At 34.9% G+C, this 24,305-nt stretch overlaps 1 protein-coding gene across 2 annotated transcripts in view; it reads left to right on the forward strand.

Moving 5' to 3' along the window:
- Positions 1 to 24,105, forward strand: part of LOC133516148 (suppressor of lurcher protein 1-like) — a 90,690-nt gene extending 66,585 nt beyond the window's left edge. Inside the window, exons 5-15 of one of the 2 annotated variants that reach the window (XM_061848925.1) lie at positions 9,799 to 10,025; positions 10,771 to 10,927; positions 11,448 to 11,507; positions 11,589 to 11,677; positions 11,794 to 11,910; positions 12,075 to 12,146; positions 12,454 to 12,640; positions 16,199 to 16,389; positions 16,880 to 17,087; positions 22,952 to 23,187; positions 23,972 to 24,105. In XM_061848925.1, the coding sequence (XP_061704909.1) occupies positions 9,799 to 10,025; positions 10,771 to 10,927; positions 11,448 to 11,507; positions 11,589 to 11,677; positions 11,794 to 11,910; positions 12,075 to 12,146; positions 12,454 to 12,640; positions 16,199 to 16,389; positions 16,880 to 17,087; positions 22,952 to 23,187; positions 23,972 to 24,045 (1,618 nt within the window). In that variant the 3' untranslated portion in view covers positions 24,046 to 24,105. The remainder of the gene's footprint in view (positions 1 to 9,798; positions 10,026 to 10,770; positions 10,928 to 11,447; positions 11,508 to 11,588; positions 11,678 to 11,793; positions 11,911 to 12,074; positions 12,147 to 12,453; positions 12,641 to 16,198; positions 16,390 to 16,879; positions 17,088 to 22,951; positions 23,188 to 23,971) is intronic. The other variant, XM_061848927.1, reaches the window with a different exon arrangement.
- Positions 24,106 to 24,305: the final 200 nt, after the last annotated feature.

The raw sequence follows: 24,305 nt of genomic DNA on the forward strand, positions 1-24,305 counted from the left end.
ATTTAGTTATTCTTGTTTTGCGTTTGTTCGTTTTTCTTAAAATCGACTTTTGTAGCATTAAAAAATATTTCGATTTCAATGAGTAATGAGAATGACCATTTCTGTAGTATGATTTAATAATATTGACTTATTAATTTTTTTTCAACTATGAAATTTTTTCTAATTATTTCCAAATTTATTATATATTTTTTTCTCCTGGTTATTACTAATTATTTTTATTGTTTTATGGCTACTCACTGACTTTTTCCTTTATTAGATTGGACATTATATTTGCACGCTTGCTTTCAAGCAAAATACACATTGTACCTGAATAGTTCTAACACCTTATGTTACTGTATTTTTGCAAATAAATAAATGATTAATTATTGTTTGATTGATTGTAACACGTAGTCTGAGTTCTGTATAATTGCATAACCGCCACGTAACTGGTATTTTTTCCCATATTCGTTTGTATAACTTTCTGTAGCAAGACTAAGGTGATATGAGAAAATATGTAATGTAAAACTACCTATTTATGTGGCTCTTTAATAATAAGACCGTTTGTTTTCTACCATTGTTTAACTTATGTGCTTCAGTTGCGTGTAGATTTTTTTTTTTTTGTTATATTAGTGTGCAAAAAAGAATATTTATTTTGCAGTTGAGTGTATGTACCTATTTTAAAAGTATTTCGAAGAATGACCATTTCATTTCACTGTATCAATGATACTTATTTTTTTACCAACGATATTGTGTCATATAAGAATGTAACAGTAGCTACCTAATAGATATTCCATTCGCAGATGTAGGTACAAGTAACAAAGGTATTGAATGCTTCATCAGATTGAGAGTTGTACGCATTTCATTACTGTAAAGGGAAATTACTTTCCACCGCTTTAATTTTGCATTGTTCCCTTCGTCATTTGTATACATGAAGAACTTTATGGATGACTGTCTGAAATTCATTTTATGTAATATGTAGACTATTTTCTGATTTGTATTGTGATTTGAAAAGACGAGCAAAAATTAGGCATAACTATAATCTCTACATTTGTTCCATGCTATATTCAGTTTGAACAAAGGCATTGTATTAAGTATAATTTTTCTTTACTAAAAGTAATACTTTTTGTACCTAAGTAGTTTCCGTTTCGGTAACTCAGAAGAAGACATAGATTATTACATGACATACATTATTGGACATAGAGGTACAGTGTAATTGCGCTTCATAGTATCCAGAATAGGCAACTATATCTACGTAATAGAAAATCGGACAAGTGCGAGTCGGACTCGCCCACCGAGGGTCATTTTAGTATTTGCTGTTCTAGCGACGACAAAAATACATCAACTGTGAAAATTTCAACCGTCTAACTATCACGGTTCATGAGATACAGCCTGGTGACAGAGGGACGGACAGCGGAGTCTTAGTAATAGGGTCTCGGTTTACCCTTTGGGTTCGGAACCCTAAAGATGACGACCACAAGAAAGAAATTAAATAAAGGCATTGTATTTGATTATCTTTGTCGTTACTGGTTTTAATTTCAACTACATGAAGTAAAACTTTAAACATCTTCTACAAAAGTAATCAGTCAAACTAACATTACCTACTTATTAAATAAGGGTATATTTATGATCCACACATTTATTGGCAGACAAATATCAACGCCGGTTAAGTAATTTGAAAACGATGCGTCTGATTATCCTCGCAAGATAACTTTGCTTAATTTGTAGCGATGACATTGCCCTGCGGCGTATAATACTTACTCGTATCTATAAAGCTATATAGAACTATGGAATAACGTTGCGTTGTACACTGGTGTAAAGTTTAACAAGCCAAATTTATATTGCACTTAAATTACGTAGGTAGTTTTATACGTAACGCGTTTCAATTCACCATTTAAAATAATTTAGATTTACCGAATATAATATACTACCGGTTTGAGAATTTTAAGCCATCAAGTACTCACTTCACAGGCGGTAACAGTCTGCTTCTACCCCACGGCCATGTTTTTATAAATCAAGAGTACCTAACGGTCAAATTGAGGAACAATAATGGAAATCAGTATTTTATTAAATAGGCACAGTTTTGACGTAAATCAAATGCATATCTCTAACCTAGTTCAGATTCGATACGTGGTTTAAATAAAAAGTATGTTAGATCAAACTCCATTATTTTTCTTTTTCTGCGACACCGCCTTTTAAGGAAGGACAACACAGACCCTATTTACATGCTTACTGAGCATCCTCCGTCTGCGCTATCTAACTTGCCAGAGCTAGTCAGCGAATTTAGCTGCTAGATGGTTTCACCCCATTATCCCCCCTCCTGGCCTTCCCCTAGTGGTTAAATATAACATCGCAGTCTCGTGTATGCCTAGTGACCGTGTGTCCCACACACGCATACTCGTATAAGCCGACCATCACCATCTCGCGCGATTACTCGCACTCCACCCCGGGGCCTCTTCAACGAAAATTCTTCTCATAACAGAATAATGACTTGTACGGTGTAACGAGTCTCTTTATCACTACCAAGTTTATGTTCTTGCCGAGCCAAATGAGAGTTGTAAAAAGTTTGGAATTAGTTCCTATTAAACGAAACGTAATCAAGCGTGCACTTGGGAGGTAAGTTGTGGCCTATACACCAATGATATGTAGCTATTTCACAATTTATTTAGAGTTCTGTACTTAAACAGAAAAAAAAGGCCAAGAGCATGTCGGGCCATGCTTAATGTAGGGTTCCTTAGTTACCATTCAGTCATAATAGGCTAAACGGGGGCTATTAGTAACTATTATGAACATTACTAGCATAAGGCAGCACTATGAATGTTCTCTATAGTTTTCATTGAAATTATTTTACAAGCTTTTGTCTTACGATTTTTTTTTCATATGTTTTGTAGCCAAGAGCGCTGGTGGCCTAGCTGTAAGATCGTGTGACTTGCAATCCTTAGGTCGCGGTTTCAAACCCCGGCTCGTACCAATGAGTTTTTCGGAACTTACGAGTATGTACGAAATATCATTTGATATGTACCAGTCGCTTTTCGGTGAAGGAAAACATCGTGAGGAAACCGGACTAATCCCAAAAAGGCCTAGTTTACCCTCTGGGTTGGAAGGTCAGATGGCAGTCGCTTTCGTAAAACTTGTGCCTACGCCAAATCTTGGGATTAGTTGTCAAGCGGACCCCAGGCTCCCATGAGCTGTGGAAAAATGCCGGGACAACGCGAGGAAGAAGAGATGTTTTGGAGCCATGGTTAAAAAGGGGGACACTTTTTTTTTATTTCTGAGCGGTTATTATTCACTTTATCAAAAAATGGTTGTTGGAGACCCTTATTCGTTTTAAAAGACACATCCAATGATACCTCAATCTATTGAGTTAAATAAAGAAGAATAAACCATTTCGTATGGGAGGTACCCTAATTTTTTTTCTGTAGTTTTTATTTTACCGTTCTCGTTCTGTTGCCATGCATGATTTATGTATCGATGCTAAATTGCAGCATTTTAGCACTAACGATCACGGAGCTAAGCCGCGGACGAATAGACAAACGGACATGGCGAAACTATAAGAGTTCTTAGTTGACTACGGAACCCTAAGAAGAGAGCGACCCTTTTTGATAACGTCAAGGTATTAGCTATATTAATTTGAGCAATATTTAATGGTGCATTAGTTTATGAACTGCAGTACATATTATGTAACTCGGAACCTCCCAATAAGAGTTACCCTTGTATTTGGCCTTTTTTTTACAGGAACGCATATTGAAGCTAGGCTACAGAGCCTGAATTAGGTATGACGTAGCTTTTAAAAAAGCAATATAGCCAGCGAAACGCAATATTGTAGTCGTAAAAACGTTACGGATGTATATTACTCAAACAACTTGGCCATAAGCGAATTTTCCTTCTTACTACGCTTTTCCTGGGGTTAGTAACGAGATATAAAGGTAACTAGAGATTTTTGGTGTAAAATCACACTCGGATGAGAATTGTTGATTCTATATATTTTATTATTTTGTATCGCTGAAGTCCTTATTTTTAAAGGAACACTAGACGTGCTTATTTTTACTGTACTTACAGATAATATGTACATACTTAGTAAGCAACAATCATATTAATAGACTAGTGCTAATCAATACTTCGATAGGTATATCCACTAATCGTTACGCCCACTACCATTAGTTGCCTGCTATCGACATGAGAGCTTCGTTTATACCTATGTAACATTTGCTTGTACTTTCTAATACACAATTCTTAAACAATGACGACCACCACTTTACTTGAGTCTGGTTTAGCTATTAAAACAGGTAATAGGTATCAAGTATATTGGATGGCAAAATTAAAATAAATAATGGAGAAGCAAAATCTATAAAACAACAACAATAATTAACTATTTGTTACTATAATAACGTGTAATTTTATTTTATTTTTAAGAAACAAGGTAGGTTATAGGTGTGAAAATAGGTATTGGAATTCGAATAAAATAATATAAACACGTACAAACAAAACGTTTGAAAGGCGAACACTGCAAATCTTTCATTTACTACGGAAAAATATATGTAAATTCTGCTAATAGCTGTATGTGCGTTTATTTACTATTCATATTACAAACTTTTTTATTTAGAATTATGGTGCCCAATTGCATATTGTAACTCTTCGGGTGCGTAGCCCTGAAAATAATTACAACCCTGTGAATTATATTGATTATCTTGTGCCTTTGTTGGGAAATGACACACTTTTGATATTACAATCATATTGTATTACATTCATTTTTTTCTTACAACTTAAAGAAAACAGTGTAATAAGTTTCCTACATAGAGACTTAAATTATTTTTGTCATGTATACCGCGGTCATTTAGGGACCGTGATTCGAGCGTAACAACGTCCACAGCAGGACATCTCATTCTGCACACAAAAAAGGTCAAAATGTCCGTTTGGTCGCTTATAGTGTCGCAACAAAGATCGTTTTTGTTCTGGGATACAAGCACTGTGACAATATTACCAGCCCCTCCAAGCGATCTAATTGAATTCTTAATTAGATGTGTCGTCAAAAAGAAAGTCATTTGTGTCGCGCTGTGATATGAGATTAATTCTCTTTGAACATGGAACACGACCTTTACGGAGCTAATGACAGCGTTCCTTAACAAAGTCTTTGACTATGCAGCGAACTGTCAAGATGTAATATTAAAGTATTTCATTCAAACGGAGACGCCAGTTTTTCATACGTCTAGTTCAGTTACAAACTTAATATTCAACTCGAAATTAGTATTTTAGAATGAATGGACAAGAAATTTAAGAGAATGACAGTAGGTACCCCCCTATTTCATATTTCAAGCCTGACGACAATGAAATAAGTTATTGGCAAAAGTTTCATTTTTGATACAAGCTTTTACCGCTGACTGTAATTTTTCTTTCCACAGGCAACATATACTCATCGAGACAATTCTACACAACCCGAAATACAATTAAGTTGTGTTGTTTTATCACAAAGTTTTTAAGGCCACCTCCTGTCTTCATCACCTGATCAGTTCGATAGTACCATAATATTGCGTTGTCACCCGACTTACATATTTGAATGCAAATTTTTAGCTTCATCGGAAACCGAGAAGTGGGTCAAATTTAGCTTGCAAGGCTTGACCCCTGCAAGCATAGTTACATACATAAATTGCAAGGTAAAATATATAAAAGCAAGTGAAAAATCATGCTTAGATTTTTAATTTAAAATACTCTCATTTCTATGTGCATACTTGCATTGAAATGACAACAACGGTAAGCCGGATTCATCTTGTTCGCCCCATTGGAACTGCGTCCATGCAAGCATTTTCAAAATCCATACCGTACCCGAAACATCGCTTGAACACGCGACCTCAAACATGTTTTTTTTAGTGAATTATTGATTGGTCGCTTTTAGACCAAACACTTTGGCAAGTGGATAAATATGCGTGTTTTCGAAGTAAAGTTAAAATAATTAAGCAATCTGACTACTGTCCCTCTACTGGGCTAAAATGGGCTTCCTTCAAGATACCAATTAAAAATAATAGATAGATGTCTATCATCATTCTTTGTTTATCGTCGCCCTAGTAAAAATTGTAATAGTTATTTTCTAATAAAAAAGTTACCTTATAGCCATATATGATCAGCATTTTGGCATCGCAAAATGTTTGGACATGATTTAAACAGACTACATATTCATAATTATGGAATAGGATATAATATACAAAAGCCAATGTTTGTGATATTTTTTCCGCTGTAACTCAGTCCTTACCTTTACGCGTTTGGTACGGTCACGTATGTTGTTTCTAATTAACATCAACTTGTTCAGCCGCAATGCGTTCGCCATATTGGACTTCACTTCGTATTGTTGGCAACTTTCGCGGTGTAGACCGTTTTGCTGTTTTGACGTAGTCTATTGTTGTAAAGTGGGTATTTTCAGAAAATAGTGTATCCAATTAACGTGAGTTGTTAATAAAAGTTAATCACTGTCCGTTTTGTGACGATAGTTAAGCATTCCACTTCAATAAAAAGATAATGACAATGTAAAAAAACCGATCAAGTGCGAGTTCGTTTTACTCGCGCACCGAGGGTTCCGTACAAACTTTGAATTATCTTGTGTAACAATAAAGGCGAAAGTCTTTTGATCAGAAGTACCAATACTAGGGGTAATTGTCTACAGCGCCATCTATCGGCTAATTGTCTAACTAATTTGCGTAATTGTTGGTTTTTCCAGGATAATTCTCTATCATATGTGTTTGAAAATAAATAAATAATAATAATCATGAGAACCGATTTCAAAAATTGTTATTTTATTTGTTAACAAGGTGTCTTTAAGGTAATCTCATATAAATTTCAAGTGTAATAAACACACGTAAAGTTGGTGAAATTGCAAACTGAATTCGGAAATGTTTTTTAATAAAAAATTATTAAGACAGAGGTCTGACTATATTTTTCCTGTAAAATTTATAGTCATGTAAATATTATGTAAAAATTTCATAATTTTTCTATGGTATTTTTTGGAGATATAGGGGGAATGGTATTCTTTTATATTTTCCTTCATAAATAATTTTTTTTTCACTATGAAAAAAAAAGAAAAAAATCTTTTGGAATGTATAATTTGAGCTCTTTTAAATAATACCCCACTTGACCTAGTCACCAGACTTTGAAATTTTGCCCCCTCTTCATATTGGGCATTTTCCATAGTTAATAAAAAAAAACTTTCAATGTGTCGGGGTCAGCGTTGTTCATTTCATAACTATTCCAAATTTCAAATCGATAGCTTAAGTGGTTCTCGAGGTATTTAGCGATGTGACAGACAGACAGACGAATGGACGGACAGAGTCGCACCAAAAAATTGCGCAAGGCAAAAAATTGATTTCCATAAAGATTGCATGCTTAATTGCCGTCATAAAACTGACAGTAATTAACTTTTGTTAACTAGGTACTCAGTACTCACGCTAATTGGGAACACTTTTTTCTGAAAACTCCCACGTACATTACAGATAGTGCTGTAGCAGTAGATAATTATGTGTGTAATATTCATAGGTTCACCAAATCCCCTAGATAGGTTTTTTCGTACAGGGCCGTTCATGCTATGTCCGACACATACTTGGCTGATTTTTAAGAGTAAACTTTAAATATTGTATGTTGTTTATTTTGCAGTAAACTTATTTTCTGTCAAAAAAAACTTAAAAGACAAGGGTTATCATGCTTTAAACCGTCTCAAGCAGTGCTTAAATTGTGCTATAAATTACCAGAACAGTTCCGGCATACATAAAAGCATATATTAAAATTTCAAATCAAACATTTTGCTAGCATGTTTTTTGTAGGTACGTACCTATATCTCTTCCATAGCCGATGTGGGGCGCGTTGATTAAAACTTTAGCCGTTCTACCGAAACTAACGCATGAGCAAAAACACCAACTGATATGGAAACAAATTTGTATCTCACGCTCGTATCACACGTTTGGTTATGCAATTTCTGGGTATGTTATTTAAAATGAAATATTAACTAAACAACTTTTCACATTTTGAAAATAATTTGAATAGGCACTGATCGTGCTTTAAAGCAGTCATTACACCTAGATTACGAATTTATAATTATAATACTCAAGGTTACCATAAATTTGACTCCTATGACGACGACTGAAGTCTCATTTAGGGTTCCGTACCACAAAGAGGGACATGTAACACTTTGACACCTTTGGGCGGTAAATGTGTTTTTTTTGGTAATTTTTGGATAAATAGTTTAGAAGTTATTCAAGAAAATTGGCAAAAAAATACCATCTCCGAAACTACTGGGTCTAAAATTTAGTAATAAAGACACAAAATAGTTCTTTACCTACAGATGACAGGAAATCGTATGAGAAATGTGCAGTCAAACGTGAGTCGGATTTAAGAACAAAAATGCGGTAAGGTTGTTTTAGGGATACAGTCGCAACTCGCAATGGTTTACGTGAAACGTGGTGTAGATAGCTATTGCTAAGCTCAAGGGCAACGTCCCGAGGAGGCGTGCCTGAAAGACGTGCGTGGCTGAATTCGATGACCGAAGACCGAGCCCCACGTAGAAAAGCGTCCAATCTGTGCATGTTTTCTAAAATTCCACAAGTATCTTAAATGCGAAGGCCGAAGGTCAGAAGCGGCCAGGAGAGGCGAGCTGCGACTTTTGGTTATTTGATCTTGCTATCCGAGCTAATTTGCAACAATTTGTACAAACATTTTCGCACACAGTGGCACAAGATCAATGGTAAATTATCCGTATCAATATGTCTAAATTTTCAGTTTTTTTACAAATGAATATAATCCCAAGTATTATATTTTTATATTAATTAAGGAAGATCTATCAAAAAATGACATCACTTTTTTCTAAATACGTCCATGAACTGATGAGATCACAAAGTAAATACCGCCCACAAGGGTTATTTTAGCTCCGAATGCGTCGTTTCTAGTGCAAAATAGGCTTCCTTACTAAACATCGTCATGAAAACTATGCATATAGCTATTATAGTTGCAGAGATAGTATAAGACACCGCGCCATCGCATTTTCCGTTATATCTGGTTTTTGATCCATCTTAGTCGTTTTACGTACAAAAGTAAGTCATTGTTCGCGCCGCGCCAACAAACCAATTACAACAAGCCAATTTAGGTATTAGTATTAGTAGGCATAGCGTGCCGTGTAATTTTTGCATTTCTAATTTTCTCTGTTAATGGGGAACCTTTAACATATTACCATATATACTAGTGGCTCTATAAGCTATAAACCTCGCGATAAGCCTAATAAGCTTAAAAAAAATACTTCGTTCATAATGTTCACTTCGACTCACAATGGTCTTAAGTGTCATAGACCGTACTGGAACTTAAGTCCTTTATACACATTTCTATCATTGGTTGAGAAATACGACCGGTAGAGGAGAGCATCCGAACGAAAGCTGAAACGAAGACCTTCACTTACGCTCAGTCAAAAGTGCGTGTCCTGACTGACTGACTGATTCATAACGCAGAGTCGAAACTACAAAAGCTAGAAACTTGAAAGTTGCTCACCAGGTTACATTACATACACAGATAAGAAGCGATTTTGAGAAATTCAACCTCTAAGGGGATGAATATTTGTATGAGGTTCAAGTTTTGTTTTGAGATGGGATTTGAAACATCGTAAAAAGGTATTTAATCAAAATAGAAGAAAAGTATTTTTTGGAAATTCATCCCCTAAGGGGATTAAAAAGGGGATGAAAGTGTGTATGGAGATCAAGTTATATTTTAAATTACAAATTTCCTATAAAGCCACAATCGATTTAATATCAATTATTATATTAATATTTAAAAATAACAAGCTACATTTCTTGCCCTCAGCTGCATCCAAGGCGACTATCTGAAAGTGTACTCCGAAGGGGGCACTCACGGGCCGGGGCCTCCTGGAGTGAACGAGTACTCGTCGTGGCGCGCGCTCTGCGGCAGCCGGGCCGACGCCCCGCCGGCGCTCTACTCCCACGGACCGCTCCTGGTGCTGGAGTTTCATACGGGAAGCAAAGCTAATAATGCCACCGGTTTCGTTGGCACCTATAGATTTATAGATAGGCGTAAGTATATTTAGCATAAAAGGTTCCTATACTTTATGCTAAACTATTTTATAAGCGATATTTATACTCACACCGATTATTCACGCACCCAAGAGAGAAAAAAAATCACTATTCAATTTGGTCATAAATCCGATACATGCACCCTCCTTTTTGTGACCAACGCGCAATGAAGACTTCTGCCACCTAGATGTTTTAGTTTTAGTTACCATAACAAAAATAACGGCCCGATTCGAAGAATGAGATACGATAACGATAAGTTCTCTTTTAGATATCGTTTGTAGGTATGTCGTATAATTGACATAAGCAGCCCGATTCGGGCAACCAATATCACTTTGACGTTAGAAATATCGTAAATAGATCTTATTGGGATCACAGCGGAATCGAAATAAACGTCCATTTTGACATGTTTTTAGTTATCCATCTTTTAAAGATCTTTCCAAGATCTTAAACGTGTCTTCATCATTCTTCGAATCGGGCTGTAAAGCAAGTAGCCAAAAGGAATAATATTATTACAACTAAACAACATATTTAATTACATACATGGTTAAAAGTTCTTATGTATTTAACAATCAAGGTTAACACCAGGAATTAACACTCTAGTAGTTATTTCAAACGCACACATACAAACTGTCCCGAAACTTTCCCGGACACTTAACATCAAAAACACGTGTTGAATATGTAAATGATGCCAAAACTGATTTTAACTTAAATAAAAGGCCTGAACTATAAAACTTTTTGGCTTCAGGTAATTTCGAGACAGATGGCGTACATGTTCCAGACACATGGTGTGACTACGTGTTTAATTCGCAAGCCAACCGGCCCTTGTACGGTCGGATGTATAGCCCAAGGTATCCTTCGAGCTATCCCAGCAACGTGCGATGTACTTATCATTTTCACGCCAGGTTTGTACGAAGTGTATCTGTATGTATTAATACATAAGTGATATTCTTAACTTCGTGTAAAACAATAATATCAAGCTTGCGTAAATCTGTACCGGTATATGAATAATTTTTATTTATATATAAATTCAACGCCAAATTGTTCTACAAATTTTGATGAATTTCACAATTAACTAATTATGGTACGCTTCGACATAACTTTCATGAGATGTAAATCAAAAATAGAATGCCAAAACGAGCTTAAATGAATAATAAAGTCGGTACTTTATGGGTGAATTGGAAAAAAATTGTACCAAAATGTAAAATTAGGAAGGGCCATAATTAGGCCTTAACTCACCCTCCTGATTCTGAGTCTTGGTTTCATTGTATTACATTTCCAGTTTACCCCAACCACACGTACATGCATGTAACTTAAACGGCAAGTGACTGACTTTCATAAATTAAGGTTCATAACTATGAACAATGTTTTTGCAATTGATATTGATAAAAACAATGCTTTTATAAGCTACTTGTTTTGTTTCAGACAACATGAGCGAATCAAGTTAGTTTTCGAGGAATCGTTTCTTCAGAAAGGAGATGAAAGGTATACCATCTACCATCGTGAAAAATGCTTGGCTTGTAACAATGTATTTTTCAAGTTATTCATTTTATGTTTCTGTTGCAGCTGTCTCAATCGAGCTGATATTATAAAAGTTTTCGACGGGCGGTCGACAACAGCACCGGTTCTCGCTATGCTTTGCAATGAGATAGCAGGTAAGTCAAGGTTTTTTTAAAAAAGGTGATGTAAACTATGTAGTGGCCTACAGTATAACTTTTTTAAATTACACTGAAACGTCATTATATAAATTGATTATAATTGAATTTTTTAGGGTATGAAATATTGTCAACTGGGCCGGATCTACTGGTCCAGTTTACAGCTAATTCGGACGCCTCTGGACAAGGCTTCAAGGCGAGCTACCAATTTGAAATGGACGACACTAATACAGGTTCAGTAAGCTAATTAACAGAATGATAATTGGAAAAATAAGTACTTAAAATTAAGTATACCTACCTACAACGTCTATACAGACAATCTAGAACGCATAATGCGTACTACTAAGTAATATTGAAGTAATCGCGAGTAATTTATAACTTGGAATTTATTTCACAGATGGCGACGTCAATAAAAAGTCCAGTACAAGCGAAGCAATATCCGGACTGGGCCCGGCAGTGAGTGCCGCAAGTGAGTATTTTTCTTTGGAACAAGAGCATCATTAATTCTAATAAACATATCGAAATATTTCGTTTATTTTAATGTACAATATTTTCCTTATAAGTTGAGGCGTGTTGCGAAGCAGAAACTGAATATGTTTGTTCATACAATACCTCTACCTAGCGTTTTTTGCAATTCATTGAATATTAAATACCTATCTAACATATAAGCATATCATAACGTCGACACCTCACAGTCTGCAAAGTCCTTCATTTTTCATGATAATAAGCAGCTAATAAAATAAACATTCGATATTTTTCTTTTCTACTTTTTTTAGCTTCATCTTGTGACCAAGTATTCAGTAGTGATAAAAGCAAGAGTGGCAAACTATTGTCACCTCTACATCCAGCGCCGTATCCCCAGAAGACAAAGTGCCATTACGACTTCCAGGCCAGGGGAAGGGAACGGATCCGACTAGTTTTCGAAGATTTTAGCCTTCAGAGGGTAACTGCTAGCATGGTGGAGTAAGTTTTAGATTATCTTAGCATTATATTTGTATGCTGATGACGTGACAGGGTGGCAACACGTCGAATGTGGTTCGCGGTAAGCCCTCAGACGAGTGATAATTTTAGGTCCGCTATCACATTACTCATGTAATGTTAAAATACATAATACTTATATAAATTTAAATTATTAACTGGTTGAATAACACATATTTAGAAACCAAGAGAGAGAGAGAGAGAGAGATTTTCAATGTATATGTGGATGAACTATCTCTTGTTATGTTGTCGTTGACTTTTTGCAATAACTTAAAAACGGCTTATCCTTTCATGTTCGCTAAATATTTTTTGTGCGTGTGTCACTTTGTCGCCATGATTGATTTATATATCCATGCCAGAATGCAGCCTTCTAAAGTTTCTATCACTAACTATCACGGAGCAAGGCCACGGAGAGACAGACGGACACGGCGAAACTATAAGGGTTCATGCAGTTGAGTTAAAAACTTGCTAAAAGGCACCACTGTCACTTACCGTAAGGACGAAACTTGCTTGTATCTTTATACGAATAACCTGTCAGACCATCTTTATGGCAAACAGCAACCTTTTGGTTGAAAACAACACATTTGGTTAATTTAAATGCCATAAAACTAGGATTTTAAGAGGGACCCATAAAACCTAATAATTTGTAGCCGGCTAACTAGAACGGTAGTAAATGAAAATTATGTTCTTACTATGTATGCGAGTCTTAATCAAAAAATATCGTCACTGGCCTTAACGTTCTCGAATTCCAATCTTCATCGAGCCGAACGATGAATTCCGGCAGCGGGTGCTACTGCCGGCTACGCCGCCTCACCAGGCGCAAGCAGAGAGAACCAAAAAACTTCAGGAGCAAATACCAAGAAAATAAGTAGCTTCAATCGTGCGTCTTTAGTTTTAAACCAGAAGAAAGGTTGCAACAATCGTACGTTCTTAGATTTCGAGTCGGAACCTAACCCAAGCCTTATTCAATTACAAGAGCAAGTGACAGTGACGTACAAGACTTAGATTAAGTTTATACACAATTTAACATTATACACATATACAATCTTTACCTGCGTTATAGGCAGCCCAGCCCCATTAAGTACGAAGTAATTTTCAACATAAATACAGCATTTAAGCTTTAAATAACATTAATAAAACGTAATTTGAGTTGTGCGATTCGCTTTCAAATTGTCGAGAAATTTCTCAAAAAAACAGAAGACGAGCGAAAAGGGCATATGTTTTTATTACCGGCCAGTGCGTGCGGTGACTGTACTATGCAGGTTTGCCATGTTACAAATTATGGCAACATGTAAAAAAAATCCATTCACCCATACTGGAAGAAAACAATGAAGTCATTTTCGTTGCTTTAAATTTAAGAATACACTCGAGTTGATTTCCAGTCACGGAACATCTCCATGTCTTCTGATCTCATATAAAATGTATCCGACACTAAATCCCACGGCAGGAAAATTTATCGCGAAACCGGTCGCAATGTACCTAAGTGTGAGAACAACATGTTCAATTGTTCAATGTGTTAGCATAGCAAATAAAGAAGTAATTTGATAGTAATGTGATAATAGAGCATAACAAATAAAGGAGTAATCTGATAATGTAATATTAGGTACCTACCTTACGAGTGTTTCAATAACTTTTACCCATTATTATTACCTATTTAATTATGGCTGATTGAAAAAAAAACCGGTTAAGTGCGAGTCGGACTCGCCCACCGAGGGTTTCGTACTTTTTAGTATGTGTTCTTATAGCGGCAACAGAAATACATCATCTGTGAAAATTTGAACTGTCTAGCTATCAAGCTTCATGAGATACAGCCTGGTGACAGACGGGCAGACAGACAGACGGATGGACAGTGGAGTCTTATTAATAGGGTTCCGTTTTACCCATTGGGTACGGAACCCTAAAAACTACACAGCTTAGGAATACTTCTTACTTTAGTGGGAATTCGTTATAAAAAAATTATTATACTACGTCGGTGGCAAACAAGCATACGGCCCGCCTGATGGTAAGCAGTCTCCGTAGCCTATGTAGTACTAAAAACATTAGTTTCAATTTAAGATATATGAATGTAAGTATGTTGGAGCGAGATGTAAACTCTCATGTGTTTGAAATAAAAAACAATATTTATATTTGTGCGAGTAATTTTTCATGACTCTGGAATAGTTATGTATGTATTTTTCTTTGTTTCACCCTAATAAATGACTTAAATGACTTGCGCCACGCGACAAACAGTCGTTTCATATATAAAGTTGGATATTTTACGAAAAAGGTCATAAAGCTCCAATTTTGTTTTAATTTATTAATTTTTTGTTCACCTTAAATGTCAACAGGTAGAGAAACTGTTTAATTATAGCTATTTGTACAACGTACGTTATTAAACTAAGTTGACGTACCACCATATTTTGTATACCTACAACCAAATAATAAAAACACTAAGAAGCTTACAAATAAATGATGACCCACGCTAGACCGGGCCGGGGCCGGGTCGGAGCTTCCAGCGCTTTGTTTTATATGGAAAGCGCCACGTGATCACCGATCAGCCGTCATAGAAAATGACGTGTCGGACGCCTCGGCCTGGGCTCGGCCCAGTCTAGCGTAAATCATCCTTTAATATGATTTTGTAATGGAAATGAAACAAAAACTTAATAATACATTCTACATACAGTATTAATTATCCTGTGTTACAATATAATTATTCTTGGATAAGTTTAGACTAAAAGAGGGTGGTCCTCTCTGGGCTCAAAAATATTTTCTCATAGTTACTATCTTCACATTCAGACAGTAAGAAAAGTTTCTTATCTTTATCGTGTTAGAGCATATTTTAGTGCACTACAATGAAGGTAATGCCTACGCTATTCTAATAGAAACCTGGTGAATAATTTATTAGTTTACTTAGATAAGTACCCAGACTACTTTTGTTAGTTAGGTACTCATGATAACGATTACTACTTAATTTAACTTTCCATACTAACTTACTTTACATAGTGTAATGGGAATGAGATGTGCCTAATACTTCGTTTATTATCTCGCTCATCATTTCAATTACCAAGTAATTTAATATTCCATATGACAATGTGTATACAATAGAAAATTGTAATTTTCTGAATTTACTTTAAATTATGTCGAAGCTTACATCAGTACCCCTAGTGTAAATATTTTCGACAGCGAAACGTGACGTACGCGTTTGCGTTAAGTCTCATTTTGTATGGGTTTTTAAACAGCGCGCCAAATGGGACGTTTTGGAAAGTCAAAAATCTCATACAAAATGACACTTAACGCAAACGCGTACGTCACGTTTCGCTGTCGAAAATATTTACACTAGGGGTACAGAACAAATACGAGTATACTAATAGCCGAAATAAAGATCGTAATAATGTTGTAGGGAGCGAAAGACTTCTTGTCCTGTTTAAATTCAGTTCAGAAACATACCAAGCGAGCGCTTTCACACAAACCACATTCTTTAAGATAAGCTGGTTCAAATCTTCAAAACGTAAACCACCGCCTAAAATCCATGTAAATACTATTCATTGAATCTTTCTGTTACAGTTGTGAGAGCATGGATTCTCTGGACGTGTTTTTGTATGTAGACGGTCGACTTGAAAAGATGGCTTCCTTTTGTGGAAACGATGTACCAAAGCCAATAATGTCGAATGGACCGAAGATGTCTATTGAGTTTCGAGGGATTTACTCGTCGAGACATAGTAGGGGTTTTAAGATATCGTACTATTTTGTAGAAGGTTAGTATTGTAAATAAATTGTTATTCTAATTTTGCGTCAAAAGAACATGACTTTAGTAGCGGTTAGAAAAGTCAAGTATTATTACCTCCTTCATAGAAGTTGACTAGCCTTAACTAGCTCCTAATGACTAACTACTTTTACTAATCATTTTATTGTAATTATTTAAATTCATTTCAAAGAACAAAAACAAATTGTGTACCTATGTTTAATTTTCCATTATCTAGTGCACGACTACCTAAGCCGTTTTTTATGTTTTGCCAATATTCATGTCAGATATTTATAAAAAGTAGTTTTAATAGTCATACTATTTTCTGTTTTTACCTATATACTAAACACTTTAAAATATTTAACGATTACTTTATATTTATTTACGTAATTATATGTAACGTGTATTTATTTTTGTTTACATACAATATTAATGCCCTGTATTTTCAAAGATCTCGTTTTATTGAAACACGAGCAGTTAATGTTGACTTTTAACTTTTTTAGATTATGGAATTGCGACGGGAACGCAACTTTTGGAATTTCCATGTGCCTTCGTATTTAATAGCAGCGAATGGAGCCGAGGAGCCGTGACGTCACCCAACTATCCTGGTCTTTATCCGCGGGATACAGAATGCAATTACTTTTTCCATGGAAACGAAAACGAAAAAATACATTTACATTTTACGTATTTTGATGTTGAAGGAGTGGTGCCGTAAGTAACCTTTGTTTTTATTGGTGATTTTTAAAATTTACAGCGTGAACCAGAAGTCATAGTATTTGCTTGAAATTAAACTCTCAATCAATCTGATTTAAGGAATAACCCGCGTGTAGTAAGGTTTCATAAGCAACTTTATCCCCATATTTTTTTATTATTTTGTAACTCATTGGTACCGTATTATTTATTTATTTATACTTTATTTTTATTGCACATAAAATATTGAGTACAAATTGAGGACTAAGTAAGTAAATAAGTAAAACTCTTTATTGTACAGAAATGAAAACAAAACAGGAAATAAAACACTCATCATTAGTACAAAGGCGAACTTATCCCTTTAAGGAATCTCTTCCAGTTAACTTTTGAGCAAATGTTTGACTTCATGTCTAAGGCATTATCTGCCAGTCAACCACTGGTATTATCGTAGTGTTATCAATGGAATAGGAAAAAACATTATTTGCTCTTATACCCTAGTACAATTATTCAACACAGCCCGATTCGAAGAATGAGATACGATAACGATACATTCTGGTTTAGATAAGTTCTCATTTAGATATAGTTTGTATGTCGCTCAGAAGAAGGACAAGGTATGTCGTATAATTGACAGAAGCAGCTCGATTCGGGCAACTAATGTCACTTTGACGTTAGAAATATCGTAGATAGATCGTATTGGGTTCACAGCGGAATCGAAATAAACATCAATTTTGACATGTTGTTTAGTTATCGATCTCTTAAAGATCTTTACAAGATCTTAAACATGTCTTAGACATTCTTCGAATCGGGCCGTCAGATGTAGTTCGATTTAAGATGATTCCAACGCAACATCTCATACGTGCTCTGAAATGTAAACTTTTACCTTGTGACAATTGTACAGCATGCTATCAGTATCAGCTGCTGACGCAACCGAGAGGTGTACACCGGCCAATAAGTTTCCACAAATAGCGTGAATTACGCATATAATGCGGTTCTACGTTTTTTTAATTGCTCAAATCACCCAAGGAAGCGCAAAAACGTTGATAACGTATATCACTCGTAAGCGGAAATAATCCGTTTTCTTCGATTTAATTTTAAAATAAACAATTCGGGCAACCATTTTGGGCTGTCACAAAGAATGTGACATGCTTATGTTATCAGCGAGAGCAACAAAGACGCACCATTGCGAATATAGATTGACATGCTAAGTTTCATTCATACTTTAGTGCTTGTCATGCAGATAATTAAATATTAACTTATAATTTAAGGTTTTTCGATTCGAACACTTTATTTCTTGTAAATAGTTAGTTACCTAAACCTAAAAGCCTAATCGTAATAATCAAAATCCTTACATTTCTGTTATAAACTAATAAAATATGAAAACTGTAAAATAGGTATTATTATTAGTTTGGAGTCCCTCTGCCAACAAACTGTCCTGCAGTTTTCTTAAATACATACATTGCGCAGACTAAGAGGCGCCGTGGGACGCAACCAACCACTTTCATTTCGGATTTTCGTTGATCTTTAAATATATATACACGCAAGACGCACAATATGACACGCAAGTGACAAACAAAAGTCGTGTCTGTTTTACTTAGTTATTCTTTTAATTATGCTTTCTCTTTCACGCATTTGGCATGTGTAGGTTATTACTTAAGTATTAAACAATAAACATATTGCGAGTGTGTGCTGCCGTAACGTTGGAAGCATTTTTTTCGCTTATTCTGTTTTGATATTCCATATCTTGAGATATAATATCATTGATCATCATAAACCCATTCCATCTAACCAAAATTATAATTTCTTATTCTTTTATTTGTTTTTTTCAGTAAGCAAGAACAGTTAAGTCTTACTACTTGTAAAGTATGTGTAACATACAAATAACTAGAGTCTGGCTACTGAAATATTACGCACATTTTTGGCGGGAAATTCAAAAAATCTTGGGCTGGTCACACTTTGTGTAGTAGGAATTATAGTTTGGATACTAGAAAATAGTTTTGATTTTCTGTGCGCACGTAAGGTACCTAAGGAAATGAGTTAAATATACGTTGACGTGCACTATGTAAAGTACAAAGACATATATGTATAGACATGTTTCGCCAAGATATTTTTATATAATTTATATTTTTATATCAAATTACTTCTGACCAGTCACTCCACAGATTCCTTCTAAATATTGGTTTTCAGTAACTCGTTACGTTCCAATGTTTTGATTTTATTGATATTTTCCAGAACTTCTTTTTTATCCGTTTCTTTACACACTTGTTCACGAGATTCAGGTATTAAGAAATTCATGTACTTAAACAAAGTAATAAGCAAATGTTAGAACAAGTACTTAAAGTACCAAAATATTAATAAAGCACCAACCTACTAAATTGTTTACGACTTGTAAACATTGCAGTTTTTCGTTATACAACGCTTCACGTCGACTTCGCACATTGTCGTAATTATTTACGAGGTTAAATAATAGTTTGGGGGGTCTCACTTGGTATAGTCATTATTAATATTATTTAAAATAAACTGAAATAAACCCCTTATAAACCGCGAACAATTTAATTGAATGACATAAATTGACAACAGACTATTAGCTTTTTTAAATCATAGACAATTGGTGATACAACAAGGAAATATCTGTCAACAATATTTGGTTAGCCAGACTCTATGTTCAAACATTTGTATTGAGTTGGAATTCCATGCCCTAGCCACGTATCTTGTCCCAAATATATTAGCGCGGTGTGTGCCTGACAAACGTCGAGCGGTGGGATTTTATTCCGCACGTCCCTCGTGTCGAACGTCTAGTCACACACAATAGGATAGTGACGCTTTGTATTGAATATAAACGGAATATGCTAAAACGACACATTTTTTTCCAGAAATGTAACTAGGAATTGTGGCCGCGAGTTCCGTTGAAATATAGAATTCAATAGTTAGGATATTTCCGAACGGTATAATATAATAACGGTATATGTTATATGTTTAATATGATTACTTATTTTACTCTAGTTCAGATTTGATAACTTAGGTAGATTAAGTCTTTCACATTTTTTTGTCTGCTTAAATGAGGAAATGTAAGATTAACTGAATAAAAATGTACCTGTCCTTTATGTTAGGGAACAACATAGTACATACTTTGGTATAACTTGTTTCTCGCCCGGAATGTTGCTGTCAATTGTATGTTGACACGATTAAGGAATGTTGGCTGCCGATTTAGTGAATTTATATTGCCTTTACATATTCATGATCCTAAGGCTCCGTGAAAATACATTAAACGTATAAGTTCTCAAATTATCTGCGCTAAAATGTTTGCTCTTTACCTATAGAAGTAATATTGTTTATCATACAAGCAATGCATAGATTTGTAAGTTTTATTTTAAATGTAATGTTGTAATCTGTAATCTGCTTATATGTTATAAATAAATGTTGTATTTATTTATATTTTTAAATCTAGTTTTATCTTTAATAGTTCAGTTATATAGCTACTTACATACCTCGATACATAATGTATGTATTCATGTTGTATATATGTAGGTATATCATTGCTATTATTTTTATATGTTTAAGTGTAGGTATAAATAGAATATTGTTTAGAAAAACATGATTTTATAATTTTAATAACAAAACTTCCGTGAGACACAGACATGTTAAATATATTAAAACGAATTACTCAAGTATTTTAAGTCGAAAACGCTCGACATGTTTAACTCCGTACCGAGGAGTATCATCAGGAGCTTGCGTTGACGGACCGGCGCAGACTGCGGGCCGCAGCCCTCCGCGCCCGATGACTCGGCAGCAGGCGGGTGCAAGGGAGGCGAGAAACTACCCTCGTTTTTTTTTTATACTACGTCGGTGGCAAACAAGCATACGGCCTGCCTGATGGTAAGCAGTCTCCGTAGCCTATGTACACCTGCAACTCCAGAGGAGTTACATGCGCGTTGCCGACCCTAACCCCACCCCCCTCGTTGAGCTCTGGCAACCTTACTCACCGGCAGGAACACAACACTATGAGTAGGGTCAAGTGTTATTTGGCTGCGGTTTTCTGTAAGGTGGAGGTACTTCCCCAGAACTGGATCTGGAATGACATCTGCTGTGCTGTGCCCTACCACACAAGGCGAGATGACATTCACATTGCCCATACCTCTCTTTTGGACGTAGTTTAAGGACATACCCGGGTCCAATTCGGTCCAAAACAGTCGGGTTTACGGCATTATTGTCAAATAATGGGTTGCACCCAACAAAAAATTGGGTTGTTTTCGACTTAAAATACATAAGTGACCCGTTTTAACATATTTAATGTGATTTGTGTTTCATATTTACTCTCGTTGTCTACAATCCTGCACTAACTACAAGTTTCTGTTTGGTCCAATGGTTGACTGGTAGAGAATGCCTTAAGGCATTAAGTCCGCTATTTGCACAACTTTATATCATGCAATAAAGTTTAAATAATAACTAAATAAAATAGATCCTTACGGCCCGATTCGAAGAATGACTAAGACGCGTTTAAGATCTTGGAGAGACCTTTTAAAGATCGATAACCTCTATCCCTCTCCCCCAATAAGATCTATCTACGATATTTCTAGCGTCAAAGTGACATTAGCTGCCCGAATCGAGCTGCTTCTGCCAATTATACGACATACAAACAATATCTAAATGAGAACTTATCAAAACCAGAACTTATCGTTATCGTATCTCATTTTTTGAATCGGGCCATTATTGTGTTTCTTATTTCGTATGCCTAATTTTTAAGTACACAATTCTGGCGAATACTGGTCAGACGACAGAAGTTTAATTTAAAAATAAAAGTCTTATTATTGAGTAGGAAGATGTTAGTCTTATGACTCAGAGATCACGAATGCACGAATTATTTGAGAAAGAGTATAAAACCTAAATAAGTACTGCAAGAACCTAACTAATAAAATGTAAAACAATACTTAGTCAGGTCATAAGTTCTGTGAAAAAATTTTTGACTGATAAAAAAGCACAGACACAGTTACACACACACATGTACAGATTTCTTATTATTCATGGGTTGAAAGCTTATTTAATGCTTAATTACTTACAATATAATATATTGTAATTTGCTGTCTCAATTTTGCATAATTCTATGTAGTATTCGAAAAAATATTATAAAAAAATATGCAAAAAATACGTGATCTGTTTAAGGTGATTTTTATCCCTATTTATTTACTTTTCTTTCCACATGGTTAAATCTTACATAAAACAAAAGCTGGAACTATTATCTTTCTGAAAATATATAATTCATATGTATTGATGTAGCAAAAGTTGCGACTGTACGTGTTTTACCAAACCTACTCGTTGGATGGCAGTAAAAAATTAGCGTGTCACTGAAAAGTACCCTAAGTTTGAAGGGTATTAGCTGGTAATAAAATAACGTTCTAATAAATTAAGTTCATACAAATAAACAATTGTACCTATTTTATTAATGTAACACTGATTTTTATCCCTTTTGTAAAGTATAATTTTTCACAATCCAGCCGCGTATTTCCGTCTAACGAAAATCCCAAAGTAAAGAAGTAGTAAATAAAGACGCGATCTAAATGTTAAACTAATTATATTACGTTTTGATTTTATAAAACAAGCTTTCAAATCAAAGCAAACTTTTTCGTTAAAAGCTTTGTATTCATTTTATCAGTAAAAATCTTTTTACAGAACTTATGACCTAACTAAGTATTATCAACCATTTAAGGGTGGATGCGATATCAATGCAGGTTTAAAATAAACTTTGTTAATACTGTTTTATTACGTTAACTGATTTAGAAATACAACAAATAACTTTTAAGCATTAGTCGCACCTAACGAACCGTATATAGGACAGTAAAATTTTATTTGTATTCACAAAAACTAGTTGAAAATACATGTGATATTTTCAGATGCGAGGCAGTGTCGGCGAGCGACTATGTACAAATTTCGAACAAAATAGTGGATACTGAAGGCCATAGGTACTGTGGGCAGCTTAAGGAACTTCAATTCAAATCTGAGCGAAACTTCCTGAGGGTCACCTTTAGGTCGAATGATAGGCTTGATGGCACTGGGTTTAAAGCCGATTATATCTTTTTAAGAGATTCGGTTATGCATAGTATAACAATGCCGGATTCCGATAATGGAGGTACTTAATTTTGTATTATATATATCGTTATTTCACGAATGAGACCGAGTGAGCCCTGTAACAGGAGCAATAAATTTATTTTACTTTACTCGTAGGCTATACTCCTCAACTGACCAACATTTTTACAGCGACTTTTGAAAATAACTTTTGTTTTGATTTCTAGTAACTTAAAAGTTTATTCTAAGACACAATGTATTTCGTATTTTGTTATGTTTAAAGCATGGCACGCAACGTCAATTACAATGATGATAGCGTACATTGAAGATAATAATTAATTTGTATGTAAAATAGGGAGTAAGTATTTCATAATCTTTAAAAATTGTTAAACTCAAGTTTTATCGTTTGAAAAGTATATATGTATGTTTTAATTATTTGCTCGTGTTAAAGGGCCCATCTGGTATAATATCGAGTTATTGTGCACCAAAGAAGATCGTCAGCCACCCAGACATGTTCATTTTTATAGCATTAGAAAAAAGGTAAGTAAACAATCTTGACATGTATTTTTTATTGAAAAACGCTTTATAAAAATCAGTAACTATTACTTATGAAAGCAAAAGAGTGTAAATGATCGTGTATGATTTATAATTGTTACTTATTTTTCAAAAGTGTTTTTCAATAAAAATACGTCAATATCGCTTACCTTCTTTCTAACAATAATAATATAGCGATTCCACGTATTTATGTAATAAAATCTCATTAGTGAAACCAATGTTTTATCTGTCTACGCTATAATAGTAATCGCTTTTCGTCTCAAATTATCATTTAACCTTACCCTTTGTTCCAGGATCCTCTTATACATCAAAGCTGATATTCCTGACATTCGCGTTTGACATCATCCGAGAATTCTACAGGTTCTAAAATGTTGGAAAGGTTGAACATTCCAATGTGAAGACAATTCAAATAAACATTTTATTGTTGTTCCAGAGTTTTATTAAAATCGATCGAACAATTTACGATGATGCTTGTTTCACCACGGTGACAATTGACACCTGACACTCAACATTTCTTGTCCATTTCTGGGTCTCTAAATAATGATGGTACCTAATGTCAATGTTTACTTGTTGGACCTGTAATGTATGGCGAATTGTCACTGTCAGGTGACAATTGTTGCGTTGGTG

This window comes from Cydia pomonella, chromosome 3 (genome assembly GCF_033807575.1).
Source record: "Cydia pomonella isolate Wapato2018A chromosome 3, ilCydPomo1, whole genome shotgun sequence".
Classification (NCBI taxonomy): Eukaryota; Metazoa; Arthropoda; class Insecta; order Lepidoptera; family Tortricidae; genus Cydia; species Cydia pomonella.